General features: G+C 43.5%; 1 protein-coding gene across 1 annotated transcript in view; it reads left to right on the top strand.

Annotated features, from left to right (window-relative positions):
* CAD (carbamoyl-phosphate synthetase 2, aspartate transcarbamylase, and dihydroorotase) overlaps positions 1-15,784 on the top strand; it is a gene marked incomplete in the record, with an annotated part of 2,299,829 nt that overhangs the window by 1,964,873 nt on the left and 319,172 nt on the right. Inside the window, 1 exon segment of the mRNA XM_044075466.1 lies at positions 11,294-11,347. Within this exon segment, the coding sequence (XP_043931401.1) occupies positions 11,294-11,347 (54 nt within the window).

The raw sequence follows: 15,784 nt of genomic DNA, 5'->3' as shown, positions 1-15,784 counted from the left end.
ATACACAGACAACTACGCTACTACTTGGACAGAACTAAAAGTTACAGAAAGACTGACCAACTCCTTGTAGCATATGCTGCTGGGGTACAAGGAAAAGCAATTTCCAAACAGACAATTTCAAAGTGGATAGGGAATTGCATTCGATTTTGTTACTCCTTTCATGGAAAGACGGTTCCTGCGAACATCAGGCCTCATTCCACGAGGGCCACAGCCACCACTACTGCCTTCCTAAGAGGGGTGGCTACCAAGGACATTCTAGAAGCTGCTACATGGAGCTCCGTGCATACATTTGCCAAACATTACAATTTGCCTTTATACTCCAGATCCAGAGCAGGTTTTGCTACAGCAGTCCTGCAGGGTATCCTATCTACACCATCCTTTTCTTAGTACCTCCTCCCCCAGAATGGCTATGGTATTCTACCCATATGTTATGACTGCAGATGCATCCTTGAAGGACATAGTACAGTTTTGTACCTACCATAAATGTAGATGTCCAATAGGTATGCATCTGCAGTCAGGTTTACCCTCCCTCCTTCCCCTCTGTGGTATTACTAGGGTACTTACCCCTCCATTAGCTAGCTGGGGGATCTTTTATGGTGTATTTGTTTGTCTATATATGTATATATTTTTTGGAAAAATGTTTGGAATTTATTGCATTCCTCCAAATTTGGCCTTCCTAGAGGGCACCTGGCATCTGGGGCAAGAAACACTGAGGAAAATGGCGTTGGCTGATGCTTTTATACCCTAGACACTCTGACGTCGGGGAAAGTGCGACATCAGCCGAGGCCAGACCCAGACTTTGGAATCCGGCCGACCGAAGGGCTGCCTGAGGCAGGACAACCCATATGTTATGACTGCAGATGCATACCTATCGGACATCTACATTTATGGTAGGTACAAAACTGTACTTTCTGAGGTCTGTGCGTGCAAATGTCACATTTAAGGTCCCTGGTTTATGACACTATGTGTGATGTCCCACGCACCTACAGCAGCCAGGCTGAAACTTTTGTATAGGAGCTGACATTTGGGTTACCTGAAGTGGGGAATCCCCACACTAAGAATACCACAACATGGAAGAGAAGGACATCTATGGTTATGGTAAGATTTTAAACAACTATTCTTTCTTAAGGTTATATAAGTGGGTATATGAGCATAAATCCCTACTGTCTCACTGCCAGTCCGATCACAGTTCTCCCATCCATTGGTCTGTTCTACTCATGGTTATCATTACCGTTGTTCTTCACTGGTTCAGGTAAGTACCCAGTTGGGTAGTCTGCCTTTTCTCAGTTTTATTTCTGTTTGCTGCTCTGTTAGATGTTGGCTAGGAAGGGAAAATGCGGTTGTAATAGGCAGGTTTCCCGCAAGGACCACTCCCAGAAACTTATCTGCTTAGGTGCTGAGCATGACTTAAAAATTGTACGATCTGTCAGTCTCTTTTTCTGAAGACATTAAGAACTCGAATTTTGTCTCTTAATTTCTACTTCGAAAGTCAGTGCCTTAAGCGCCTTGCCCAAGTAAAGATGTCTGACCCCCATCCCACCAGGGGTAGAGGGGTCAGTCATCTTAAGTGCCTTCTCTTCTGTAACATTTTTACTCTGCTGTTGTCTTCCTCTTCCTACTCACTGAGTGTAACTGACACTGGTCTGTTATTTCTCATTTAATATTTCAATCTTGGTTCCATCTTCCTAGAAACGTGGTCTACTGATTTGTAAGACAAAGCAGTGTTGTACCACTTCCGGAATTTGAACATTCATTTCCAAAGTAAGTAACCTGTAGGACTGTAATGTTGAACTTTGTAATTCGCTGTTGTAATGTGTAAACTATAAATAGTTATATAAACTCTGTACTTTGTGTTGCAAATAACTTTGTAATTTACTGTGCTTCTGTTTCTGGGACATAGCTAGAGATGGTCCCAGGACCAGCCCTCCTACCCGGTCAAAAGCAATACATTCATACTTGATTAGTTTACAGGTAATCCTTGCAGGCTCCTTTTTCATTTGGGTTTCAATTATTCCATTGTCAGGGTGCATGTCTTTGGCATCACTGGCACCTTTCAGTGCCCTTTTGAAAGGTCAGACTTTGGTCCAGCAGTGGTTGGTTGACCATAACGTCTACCTTGACATGCTTGCCCATCCCCCATTTTGTCTTTACTATTCATAAAGTATAAGCTCTGTAAGTGGAAGACACTATTCTAGGTGGCCATCATCTCGGCCTGTAGAACTGTTGGCAGGTGAACTGTGTATTTTTGTGGAAGTGCATGCTTGGACCAGCCTATGTACCCACTGGATTGTTTGTTTTAGAACTGTCATGCACAAATCCCCCCATAACCTTGTGTTGAAGTTTTTCACTGATGTATGTTTAGTTTTGTATTGATCCTCAGACAATCAGAATTCAGGGTTTTTAACCAGTTGCTATGTCTGAGAGATGTATGCATGCTTATTCAGCACAGAATGTGAAGTAATATGCTGGTTGATTAAGTTCTGTTCACCCAACGATGCACTGCCCCAACGTTTTTATTGCTTGTCACTGTTCTCCAGCTTTGCTGTCCTCAGTGAAGTTTGATATCTGCATGTCTAGGCATTATAATGTGTCCATGAGGCCATCAAATTACTAATGAAGGTCCTCACCAGTATTCTCTGTACTATATCTGGGAAGAGCACAGTACTGATTACAGGTTCCAGATATTTGACCCAGCTACTGACAATAAAGACAAGATGAGTTGCAAGTCCACTTCTCAAGAGCTGGAGATAGCTCTCTTTGCCTGCAGGTCTGTGTAAGGTTCCTTTCTGCAGCCCCAAGCATATGTTGGACCATCACCTTAAGGACAAGCACTCAGAGGCTAGTTTTTGGCATGCGCTGTTTTGATGTAGATCCAGTGCCAGATCTGCCAAATTCTTTTAGCTGGTAAGATCATTTTCATTTTGTAAGGGTTAAAGCCTTTATTTAGGTGTCCACATTGATTAAGAATCTGTTTGGGTGGGGGGGCATTCTTCATTGTCCAGAAGCAGCTTTGAGTTTTAGGTGAATAAGCATGAAGGAACCTTGAGTCATCCTTTCTAAGGAATCTGTCATTAGGACTATCATCAAAGTAGACTTGAAGCACCACGATCTGGGTGTCTCATCATCCCTGATGAAGGCTGATGACTTTTATAAGTTGCTGCCTAAGTAGGCATGTCATTGGACTATTCACTCAACATTTTTACTCCGTTTAGCAGTGATTGGCTCACTGCTGTCTCCTTTGTAGGTTACTTGTACCCAGCATAAGAGACGACAGCATTTTGGCAACAGGATGTTTTTGTCAACTGTAGTGATGCTGAGGGAGCTCAACTGTGCATCTCACTTGATGTTTTGTGTGTTTCATTGTTGCAGTCCTCACATATGGGTTATCTGCAAGCAGGGTAGCCCTTAGTCGGACTGAATACCAGAGTCCTTGGTATATAACGTCAGCTGCCGCCGGTTGTAAAACTGATGTCAGTACGTCAGGTATAAAGGGAGGCAGTCGATGCCATTTCCTCAGTCTTTCTTGCCATGGAAGCCTGAAGCAGATGCAATTCGCACTAGTGCCGGTCAGCCGTTTACCTTCGTTTCACTTTCCGACTACTAAGTTGAAGACTCCTTCAGATAAGTACCCCATTGGGGGTCCTCTTTTCTTGTTTTAACGAATGTCAGATAAAGTTAATAACTGTCTTGCCTGTGAAAACAGATCCGCACCATGATTTACATTCCTGTTGTATAACTTGTTTGGGCTTTGAGCACGACGTCCCTAACTGCGATCTCTGTGCTTCCTTTAACCCGCTTACCATACGCCGTAGAGCTAAGATTTTGTATAAGCATTTTGAAGTCTGGCCTAAGTTCGTCGGTATGGCGTCTCCTGGTCTCCCGACTTTATACCTAGGAAATGCAAAGAAAAGGACTGCGACAGGCCTAGGGTTAAATTAACTGATGACGCACCGGTGAAATTGGTCATCTGCACAGCGGTAGTCAGTGAGGTGCTTTTGCAGCCCCTGCAGTCCGCAATATTCAGCCGCAAGCCCCTGCCGAGACCTTTATGGAGTCCTCCATGCCGCAGGCTGTTATTTCGTCTTCAGACCCTCCGCCTGTCGCCGCTTCAGCTGGGTCCAGAGCTGCTTTGCAGGCACCGGCTTCTGATGCCTCTTCTTTTCGATATGAGCACCAGAACCAGACCCGACTACCTTAATTCAGACTTCTGCAGTTGCTAGACCTCCCGAGTCCCTCCGGATTGCCAGTAAACCTTCCAGCCACAAACCTACTCACTAGCAGGCGTCTGCCTCTCCTCCTGTACCTCAGTCCCAGTTGGTAAAGATGGCTGGTGATGATCTTTCCCTGATTAGGGGCTCTCATCCCCCACCTTCAAAGAGGGCTAGGGAATTATCTCCTGATGTTTTGTTTGTCTCTTATATTTTGTTTGTCTCAGATTCTGAGATTTCCAGTATGTCTGCTGGTGAAGGAAATTCTCAACTTTTTTTTAGGCTTTGAAGATTCTGATGCTGAGGACTCTCTCTATCCCTTCTGCCTCCCCTCCAGAATGTTTTTCCTTTGGTGATACTTTGAATACTCTTGGGGAGCATTTTAAATGGGAATGTCAGGGTTTTCCACAGTCTAAGAAAAGAATCAGGGAATTTTTACATTTGCCACAGCATAATCCTCTGGTTATACCTTCAATTTTGGAAGTTGTGGATGATTATTTCATGGAAAATTCTTTAACTCCTAATTCCGTCCCTCCTGCCCCCAGAAAACCAGATAGGTATTACAGGGTTCCTGAATCTCATCAATTCCTTTAAAAAAAACTCTACTGCTGATCCAGAAATTATTTCTCAAGTCCACAAGGGTGTTAAGGCTACTAATGCTAAAAACTCTGTGCCTTCTGATAAGGAATCTAGGGCCTTGGAGAGGTGGGGTAAAAAAGTTTATACCTCTGCAACTCTTGCCATTAGATCCATGAATTGTCTTTTTCACATGCTTAAGTATCAGCAGCATACTTTGGAGGCTATTAAGGCTAAGCTTGGAGATATTCCTTCCATGATGGAGAACAAAGATATACAAGACTTGATGAATTCTGCCACTTTAGTTAATAAGCATTCACTTCATTGTGGTTTTGACACTTTGGAGGCTTCCTGCAGAGCAGCAGCCACTGATTCCGTTATTAGAAGGCATGCTTGGCTCAGGGAGGAGCCTTTTTCTGAACCAGTTAAATCTAAATTGCTGGATGTTGCTTTGCACAAGGACAATGCTTTTGGTAATAAGGCTGAGGAGGTACAAAAGAAGTGAGGATAAGGCGAAATCTATGCAAGCTGTAAAAGATTTCCTTCAGGTTCAGCCTCTTTTTAGTAGGCATTATCCTTCTAAGAATTGGTCTTTCCCTGATCCTGGCAAACAGGGTCACTTTAGGACTAGGGGTTTCAGATCTTCCAGAGGGCAGGCTTCTGCCCCTCAAAGGGCTAAACAATGGCATTTTTCTACTAAATCGAGGAGTTCTAAGCCAGCTTCCCAAAGCAAACATTCTCAATGACTCCGGCCTTCTTGTGCCTACCTCTGCGGACCCTGGGTTTCCTTTGGGGGGGGAGTTAGCCAGGTTCGCAGAGGTATGGTCTTCCATCACAGACGACAAATGGGTTCTCAGCATAGTAAACCAAGGTTACAAGTTTTACTTTCACACCTTTCCTGTTTTACAAGGATACCCAGACATACCCAGAACTCTCAGGGCAGAGGTGGAAACTCATATTTCTTCTCTACTTACTATGGGGGCGATAGAGCCAGTTCCTGCAAATCAGGCATGCCTAGGTTTTTATTCAAGGCTTTTTCTGGTACCCAAGAAGGGGGGCACCTGGTGCCCTATTCTGGATCTGTCCATTCTAATCACTTTTTTCTGGTGATTCCCAAATTCGAGATGCTCACCCTTCAACAATTACTACCGATGCTGGGCAAGGATTCATGGCTGGCAACTTTGGATCTCAAGGAGGCTTATCTGCACATCCCAATAAGGGAAAGTTGCAGGCAGTTCCTTCGCTTCAGGGCTGGGGAGCAACACTTTTAATTCTCTGCATTGCCCTTTGGCTTATCTACTGCTCCCAGAGTATTTACGAAGTGCCTGGCTCCAGCCATTGCTTTTTGCAGGCAGAGAAACATTCAAATTTATCCTTACCTGAATGACTTTCTCATTCAAGCAAACTCCCCAGAACAACTAGAAAAGGATTTGGATTTTGTGAAGAAAATTCTCCCCTCTTTGGGTTACACTGTCAACGAAAAGAAGTTAAAGTTGCTTCAAGGGAGATTGTTTTTCTGGGAGCGAGTCTGAATACAGCCACCCAGGTGGTATTCCTTTCTCAACAGAAGCAAGATCTTTCTGCTTACTTCACGAACTTGGCAAGCATGACCCAGCTCTCTGCAAGGCAATTCCTGCAAGCACTGGGGTTCATGGCTTCATGTATCCTGATGATCCCATATGCAAGGCTGCATATGAGAAAACTTCAATGGTACCTCAAGAATCTTTGGTATCAACACACACAGGACATAGACTTAATTCTTCCCCCGATTCCCTGTCTACAAATGGAGTTCCTCTGGTGGGCGACAGCCTGTTCTCAGAACAAGGGTCTGCCTTTCCGTTCACCGCCTACCAGCCAGACTCTCACCACAGACGCCTCAGATTTTGCATGGGGGGCTCTTCTGGAGGGCAAGGGCATACAGGGGACTTGGAGCACCCAGCAGATTTATGTGCACATAAACTTAAAAGAATTGATGGCAGTGCAGCAGGCCTTGCTGCCTTTCACGGACCTACTCTACCCTGGGACTCTGCTGATCAGGACAGACAGTACCATAGTCATGTGGTAGATCAACAAGCAAGGGGGGACTCACTCTTACCCCTTGTGCAGACAAAGCATGAGACTATGGTCCATAGCAGCATCCATGGGCTTACATCTAATAGCCCAGTATCTCCCAGGGAGGCTAAACTCCTTGGCGGATCATTTGAGCAGACATATTCTGGATCCTCACTAGTGGTAACTAAACAGGGACATTTTCCATCGCATCATTCATCATTGGGGCACCCCACAAGTGGATCTTTTCTCCTCTCACACCAGTCATCTCCTTCCACCCTTCTGCATCAGGGAGTTTCACAGTAAAGCTTGGAGGGTGGATGCATTGTCCTTCCCATGGACACATCTCTCAGTTTATGCCTCCCCCCCTCTCTGCCTGTTCTTCCCAGAGTGCTGCTAAAGATAAGGGATGAAAAACCAAAGACTATTCTGATAGCTCCAGATTGGCCCAGGCAGCACTGGTATCCCCTCCTTCGCAGTCTTTCACAGGCTCAGCCTTGGCATCTTCCCCTCGTACCAGATCTGTTGGTTCAGGAAGGGGAAAAGTTCCTTCATCCTCATCTTCAACCTCGCTGCCTGGCTAATACTTTAAATCTTTCCCGACAGGTGGTTGAAGTTCTTCATGAGGCCAGGAGGCCTAGCACAAAAAAATCCTATGCAGATAAATGGAAGAGATTTTGCTCTTGGATGCTGGCTAAAGGAGAAGACTCTTCTCATCCTTCTCTTTCACTCATTTTTGACTGCCTAGTTGGATTGCTTAATGGTGGACTTTAATCAAATTCACACTTCAGCAATTTCGGCTCATTGTTCTTTTGAGCAACCCATTTTTTCTCGCTCCTTGATGAAGCAGTTCCTGAGGGGAGCTAGTAATCTTAGACCTACTAGAAGAGCTCCTACTCCTGCTTGGGATCTTAATTTTGTCCTGCAAAAACTTATTCTGCCTCCCTTTGAACCAGCTGTCTCTGCAGATTTGAAGTTTCTATCCTGGAAGACTGCTTTCCTTTTAGCTATTACTTCAGCTAGAAGGGTATCTGAGCTGCACGCCCTAATGGCAGTAGAACCTTTCATTATTTTTCACTCTGATCGGGTTTCTCTGAGAACCAATCCCTCCTTTATGCCTAAGGTGGCTTCCAGTTTAACCCTTAACCAGTCTATTCACCTGCCTACATTTTTCAACAATCCCCAAAATAAAGGGGGAAGGATTCTGCACTCTCCTGATGTGCATAGACAGCTGAGATTTTACTTGGGACTAAATCCTTTCGAAAATCTGAACAGTTATTGGTTAGTTTTGCTCCTGGTTCTCAGGGAAAAGCTATTTCAAAACAAACCATCTCCAGATGGATTGCTCATTGTATTCACTTTTGTTACCTGCAGCATGGGAAAGTTCCTCCTGAGGGTATTAGGACCCATTCTACTAGAGCAGCCTGTACCTCTGCAGCCTTTCTGAGACGTGTGCCTCCTAAGGACATTCTAGATGCAGCTACTTGGTCTTCTGTCCATACTTTCACAAAGCATTACAATCTGCCTTTGTTTTCAAAATCCAAGGCTGGTTTTGCTTCTGCAGTTTTGCAGGGCTTCCTTACCAACCCTTAATGTGTGATCATTTCCTCTCCCCTTTGTCTTCTTATTGGGCTTTGGGAATCAACCCATATGTGAGGACTGCAACACTGAAACGCGAACATAGTACAGTTGTGTACACTTAACCATAAATGTAGATGTTTGAGTGTATTCACTGTTGCAGTCTTGGGTATCCCACCCTCCATTCCCCCTTTTTTCCTAAGGCACACTAGATTTTTTTTTTTGTATGACGTGTCCAGGGTGCTACCATTCCTGGGTTAGCCTTCTTTTGGGGGCTTCTGACAGTTAAGGCAAGAAAAACTGAGGAAATAGCATCGTCTGCCTCCCTTTATACCCGATGTACAGACATCCAGTTTTGCAACCAGCGGCAGTCGACGTCATATACCAAGGACTCTGGCATTCGAGCCGACTCAGGGCTACCTGCAGGCATATAACCCATATGTGAGGACTGCAACAGTGAATACACTTGAACATCTACATTTATGGTAAGTGTACACAATTGTACTTGTTCCAGGTGCACATGGTGAGGAAGGGTACTGGATAAGTTATGCAACCTCGGTATGTTTGTGCTCAAAGGAGGACTTTGTGACCATGTCTGTGTCCGCTGCAATGAAACGCCATTCATCTTGATGCAGTTTGGACTGTGCAAATGATTTGCTAGGTGTATTCTTGCTCGGTGTGCGTGTCATAGCTTATATCCTCCTACCTTATGGAAGAGCTCCATAAGATTCTGGATGCTGGTTTTCAGAGAAATGCCTTTTTTTTTTTTTTTTTTAAGTCATTTTTTTACAGCTAGTCTGCTTAGGACCTCATTAATGACCTCTTACAAGGAAGCAGATCTTTACCTTTGTAAAGGGCTTGCTACTTTGACCCTTCCTCTACTAGACTTACAGTTACAAAACAAAAAGTGGACTCATCTGCATCCAGGAAAGACTATTAAGGGGTATCACTGTCTTGTCCTGTGCCATCAAACTCACCAAGGTTGCCAACTCCAACGGCATTGCAACCTTTGACTAGTATCTGAGGCTACTCATTGGAGGGACTATTCAGTTCAAGATACTTTACAACTAGATTAACTGCATTTTCTTTTTTTTTTTTACTGTCAGCTGACCATCCCACTGTGTGCATTCAAGTAGTAACTACATTCAGTGCTTCCTTCAAAGAAATTTGAATTACAGGCATATGTCATTGCCGTATAGTCCTTAGTGCACACCTTCAACAGTTTTTTGCAGAGTCTGTGTGAGCCAGGTTACATTTTGAAATGTCAGTATTTTAAGACTGCACCATCTAAGCTGTCTGCATGCATTTGTCTCGCTTCTTCCTCTTTTTTCATATTTGGGATTCAACCCAGCTTAAGACCCATTAGTGAGGGTTGTCAGCAGTTGATCAAATAGATATGTTCTTACTTTATCATTTGCTCTATGAGAGGACCCACGTACTTTTATTTCGTTTTTACATCCCTACAGGACTGACCCAGAAGGCTCCTCTACCTGCACCTATTTAGTTCACTTTGCAGTCACGAAAGGTGAGAATTCCCTGGCAGGCATGAGCCCTGTAGCCCATTCATTCCTGCCCACAAATCTCCCATGTGCTCAGCTGCTTGTGGTGATAGGCATATGGTAGGAAGCCGGCCAGGCTTGCCAATGCAACAGGGTGGCCTACCTCCTCCCCTGTAGCATGTCTTCTGAACTCTGCCATAGCTTCCCTCTGAGGGTTTCCATTGGCTCACAGTGCAGTTGCACACTGCAGCACAGGTTTGATGCACTCTAGCTCCATGGGGTAGACACCTAATGCTCCATTGGGTGTTACCCATGTGATTGGACATGTCCTCCTCTGCCAGTTCTTACTGGTGCTAAAGCTACTGTTTGAACTTTGGTCGACTGCAGTGTGGGCAAGGCTTTTTCCATCTGCGCCACAGAGTAGCTACGAGAGGACCCTTGATGTTTCAAAAATGCCCAACCCATCTCTCTCTGCATAAGTGACTGCTGTTGGTATAGAATCTCCCTGGAAGTTTGGCAAGTATATATTTTCATGTCACTTACTGAATAGTGCCAAATTTGTTTTTCTTGATTTGCAGAAAGGTCTCTGGTTATGTGGTGGTGAACTGACAGACCCTGGAAAGTTAATCACTTAACATAGCTGGCATATTGCCATAGCAGTGTTTGTATCAGCATGCAGTTATACCCATATGTAGACTTTTACAAATTCCCATTTTCTGACAGATGGAGAAATAAGTCCCATCAGGGAGGGTTTTCTTTTAGAAAAAATGGAAGGGTTTCTATCTCTTCAGGATGGCCTTCTGAAGGTGAGGCTCATTAACGCATCTGCTGTCACATTTCTAGATGACGTCACCCTCCAGCATCTACAGACATCTTCCTGTAAGTTAGACAGATATGTCACCCTTGTACTTCTTTCCCTGTGTTAGGTTGTAATTGCTGATTGCATGATAAGTGTGGGAACTGTGCACCCCCCCCCCCCCAGTGTAGTGTGTTATCACATGTGCCAGCACAAGTCAAGTTCATCACCTAGCAAGAGAGCTGAGGAAATTTCAGAAATGTGCTAAGCTGGGTATTTCAGAATAGTTTCCCTTTGCAGAGAGCTTTCTCACACGTCTGATACATTTTACATATGTTTTTTCATTTACATGCCCAAAGTTTCTTGGATTAAGTTTTTGTTTTATATGGTATAGTGCAGCAGTATTCAGAAGCTTTAGGTCTTTATTATTATTAAATGGATAGTAAAAGAAACAAAAATAAAAATGGTTAATCATTTGAAGATGTATTTAGCAAGTTGTATAGTTTGTCTTTGTCCCCCCCTCCCACTTTTTTTTTACAGTGTTGCTACTCCTGATTAAAAAAATGTTTTTATTCTGCATGCCTCAGTACGAGCAGCTGAAGAAATTAAAGAAAGACTTCTCAACAGTGCAGATGAACAAGGTGTGTTTTAATGTTGCCCTGTGCTTTGTGGCATAGTTAAAAGTCCAGTATCTTTGAATGACTTAATAAAATTACATTGATGTGCTCACAGCTAGGTAGCTTTTGTAGATCTGCTTTAGGTTTTCAGTCAGCATGGCATTTTTCTGCACACCTCTACTCCTATTATTAAAGGGTAAGCTCTGCTAATGATTTTTCAGCAATTTTTCTGCCCATCCACTTTCTGCAGCATCCTCACTGTCATTAGAAGATAAATTATTGTAAATAAAAGGCAAGGTAGCTCTTGTATCCCTCCTGTACTTCCAGTGGATGGAAGAAACGCATTTGGTTTGCAAATTTTAAAGTCTCTTTAGTTAACTTTCTGTTCTGGCTTTCATTAGTTTTCCATTTTTTCTAAGTTCGATTTTTTTCTATACTGTTTCTACATTTTGGAATTGAGGAGTGGCAGTTTTTTCTGAAGGTGTTTTTCACAAGTCTTGCTACAGATAGAAGACTGCGGTAGTATAGAAACCAGAGTGCTGCTTGTTTTTTTAGATCCCATAGTCAACACAAGATGCAGCCCTGACCAGCTCTTTAAGATGACCACACTTCAATGAAGGCATGTTTTGTCCTTTCACCTGACCCACCACCCAGCTGCATCTGTTCAGTCATGTAGTAATTATCCCTCGGGGTGGACTTTTTGGTTATGCCCAAGCACCTGCTTTTGCTTAGTGGAGCACATGTGACATGCAGTGGACGCATGCAGGGTGCCAGCTCATAGACCCTACCAAACCAGCAGGAAGGTTTTCCAACCCATGGTATTCATATAGTATGCCATCTTGAGAGTTGACTCATTCAATATTGTGGGTCACTTCCTGAGTGGAATGTCCCCATACCTTTACCTGACAAAGGCATACAGGCTGTCAGCTAGTCATTCCTGCTTACCCCCCAACTGACCTTTGGGCACCAAAATTGTTAATATGTCTACCACTGATGTAGATAGAAATCTTCCTGTGTGACAATAGATTGGCACTGAAAAATTAAACGCAGTTACTGAACTAATTATTTGTCAGCATTAGCAACTATGTCCAAACAGCTGTCCTTTTATCTCCCAAGTCAAGTGTAGTAGTAACAGTCCCAGATGAGTCGTCGTAGGACTGTTGTCACTGAACTTCTATGAAACCTCACTGCAAGAGGGATTGACAAGGTTCTGTGCTTCGTCTCCTGCTCCCAAAAGGGGTATCCAGTAATCTTTTGACAGCAGGATGATTTTCTCCCATTAGGAAAGAATCCGCCAGGCTTGCTGTTAGGAGTTCAGCACTCAGTGACAAGTTACTGGTTGCTCAACCAAATTGCAGATTCATCAGCCCTTTGGGGCTGTCCATTTGTGGGTCTTCTAGGAAATCTTAACTTTCAGCAGCCATGGAAATAAAGATACAGACTACTGTAGGCAGTGAACATCCAGTGGGGGTAAAGTCCAAAAGGAGAGGCAACAGTCACCCAGCCTTCACGGATTTAAGTCAGCAATCCAGAAATGACTGCTGCCTGTTTTGCCAGAACCGTAACTGATTCATCCAGTTCCCTGAGCCAGTACTATGAACCAGCACCCCACCTCCTCAGAAGAGCAAAAAAAAAAAAAAAAACACTTCAGTGTAATAGTACATTGTGAGTGATTGGCTTATTACGTGTAGATCTATGCCTGGCTAGATAAACAGCACAAAGAAAATCAGAGTGAGCTGAAATCCTTTAATAATTCCAAACAGTTTTCCAGGTATGCAGAGTGAACTAAAATCCTTTAATGGTTCCAAGGAATTTCCAGATGCGCTTGATAAATGGAAACTGAGAAGGATCAGGTGAAAGAAGGGTAGTGCCATGGGGCCCAGGGTGAGATGGGATGATTTAAAAGGCTATGATATAAGGAGGGCAGTACCATGGAGCCCGGGGCAGGGTAGAATGTAATCCGTATGGGTGTAGGCGGTCAATCAAATTAGGAGGCTAGTGTTTACCCCCCTTTCCTCACTCGGTTTGGCTTTATTGGCCTGAAATTGTCCATAAAAAAAACTTAAAAGTAAAAGAAAAAAGTCTTGGACATTCAGAAATGCCATTTAGCTGAAACACTTGATATCCTTAAAGGACAATTTGCATGTATCCGATGTTGCCTCAGTCAAGAGGTTTAAGGTATCACACAGTGGAAATTCTAGCTTTGCCAGATTTTTCTTTGTGTTTTTCACTCCTAACAAAAGGAAAGACCAAGTCCCCAAATCAGTAGTAGAAAACATTGTCAAATACCAGAAAGTTGCTGTTTGCACGCATCACAAGGAAAAAGCATTTTCAGACTCCTGACAATTACCATTTAGGTTTGTACACATCTTGATCACAAAAAAGAAAAAAAAGTGAAAACAGAGTGGCTTGTTTTCTATGTTAATAGTTCACCAGAAAAGCAGCACCAGGGTAGAGACAGTGGTCTTCAGATTTAATTTCTTGATTTACTTTTCCATATTAATGGCAACAATTAGAGTTAATTACAAGTTAATATCCAAGTACTGGGTTAAACAGTACAGGTGTTTTAGCTATGTGATTTGTGGTTTAGTTTCATAGGTTAATACTAGGCTATTGGCCCTAGGGCCTATACAAGCCTAGCCATAATTCCCTGGCTATTTCTTCCCACAGTATTTACTTCCCTTCATGAGTGCACGCACACTTTTGATGGAAATGCTTGAGGGTAGACCTTGGGGGGGGGGGGGGGAGATGAGCATCCAGCCTGAACTGCCAACTTAACTCCATTTTTTTAAGGATGGCCTTTTTTGTTTCCTTTGGGTGGACACATGGTAATCTTGTCCAGAATGTAGAAATGGAAATTTCCATGGTGTGCCACCCTGATGCACTGCAATACTTTTTGCCAAACAGTAGAACATTGTTTTTTCTTAATATATTTCAGGAAGTATGAGCCCTGAGAAAGCGGACACAGTCTTATATTACATGTGATACAAGCATTGATAAGGATAAGTCATTACTGGGAAAAGTTCTGTAATAGAGCTTTAATAACTTCAAGGAAAATGAGCCCCTCAAAGGAAGACAACCTCTTCTATTACATGTGATACAAAAATATGGTAATAAATTCTGGTGACAGCCTCGTAGAAGCAGACATTTTCAGTGATCAAACTTTAAACACTATCCAAACTACCTATTAGGTGGAACTAATTGAAGCTCAGGCAAGTGTTTTCTTACATATAGTTTTATGGTAGTTCATGATGTGTTGTCATGTTCTGTATGTTCAAAAATAAAAACTTTTTGTCTAAGAATGAGGTGGTAAATCCTCACAAGTCTTTCAGGAATATTGGGACTGGCTCCTTAGATGTTTTGTGTTTCACTGTTGCAGTCATCACATTTGGGTTGTCTGCCTGCAGGTAGCCCTCAGCCAGCCTGAATACCAGTCTTGGGATTTCTGCTTCGGATGCTTTTGCTTCTTCCATGACGTCAGGGGTATAAAACATGCAGCCGACGCCATTATATCAGTCTTTCTTGCTGTGCGGTGCCCAAAGCAGAAGCAGTTCGCAAGTGCTGATTGGCCGACTCCTGAAATTTTCGTTTTCGTGTTTCAGACCTCAAGTTTTCTAAAAGATAAGTACACCATTGAGGACCCTTTTTTCTTGCCCTAACCGATGTCAGAAAAAATTGTCTTGCCTGTGGAAAGCAAATACCTCATAGAGATTTTCATTCTTACTGCATCACCTGTTAAGGCCCAGACCACGACATCCCTCGCTGTCAGTTTTGTGCCTTGTTCAACGCCCGAACTATCCATCGTCTGGTAATTTTTATAGCTAAATACTTTTGCTCTTGATCTCCGTACTCCGAAATGGCGTCGGTAAGCCATCCAACTACCGATCCTCTGGAAAAACATAAGGATAAAGAAAGAGAGACCGCATAGGTACAGAACTGCCGACGACACTACTGTTAAGCTTGTCGCCAGTCTGCCGGTACTCAGTGAGGCACTTTTGCAGCCCCTGATAACCCGCTTCTGCAGATTCGCAGGCCTCTACTGAGACCCATTCGAAGTCCGGTATGCCGCGAGATGCTTCTTCGACTGTAGAACCTGCGGATGTCTCTACTTTGGATGGGTCTGGAGCCGCTGTGCAGGCACTGGCTTCTGAGTTTGTATTCAGGCCTACCGATTTTCATATTAAACCGACTTCGTTTCCAGCCAAAATACCAAATTTCTCAGGCCTAAAGTTCGCACTACACCTAGGAAACCCATGACCAAAATGCATTCTCAGGCCCAGGGGCCTCAAAACCAAATTATTAGAATGGCTGAAGACCTTATTACCTTAATTAGGGGAAGCCAGCCTTCCCCCTTAGAGACCTAGAACTGATTTTCCTTCTGATTCTTCTGATCAGGCATCTGATATCTCTGTTCCTTCTGACTACCAGGACATATCTACCTATAGTATTCAGATGCAGAGG

The sequence above is a fragment of the Protopterus annectens genome, chromosome 6.part1, assembly GCF_019279795.1.
Source record: "Protopterus annectens isolate FY-2018-M chromosome 6.part1, PAN1.0, whole genome shotgun sequence".
In the NCBI taxonomy this organism is placed as follows: domain Eukaryota; kingdom Metazoa; phylum Chordata; order Ceratodontiformes; family Protopteridae; genus Protopterus; species Protopterus annectens.
The sequence above is the reverse complement of the archived record's forward strand: the minus strand, read 5'-3'. Positions and strand labels throughout refer to the sequence as shown.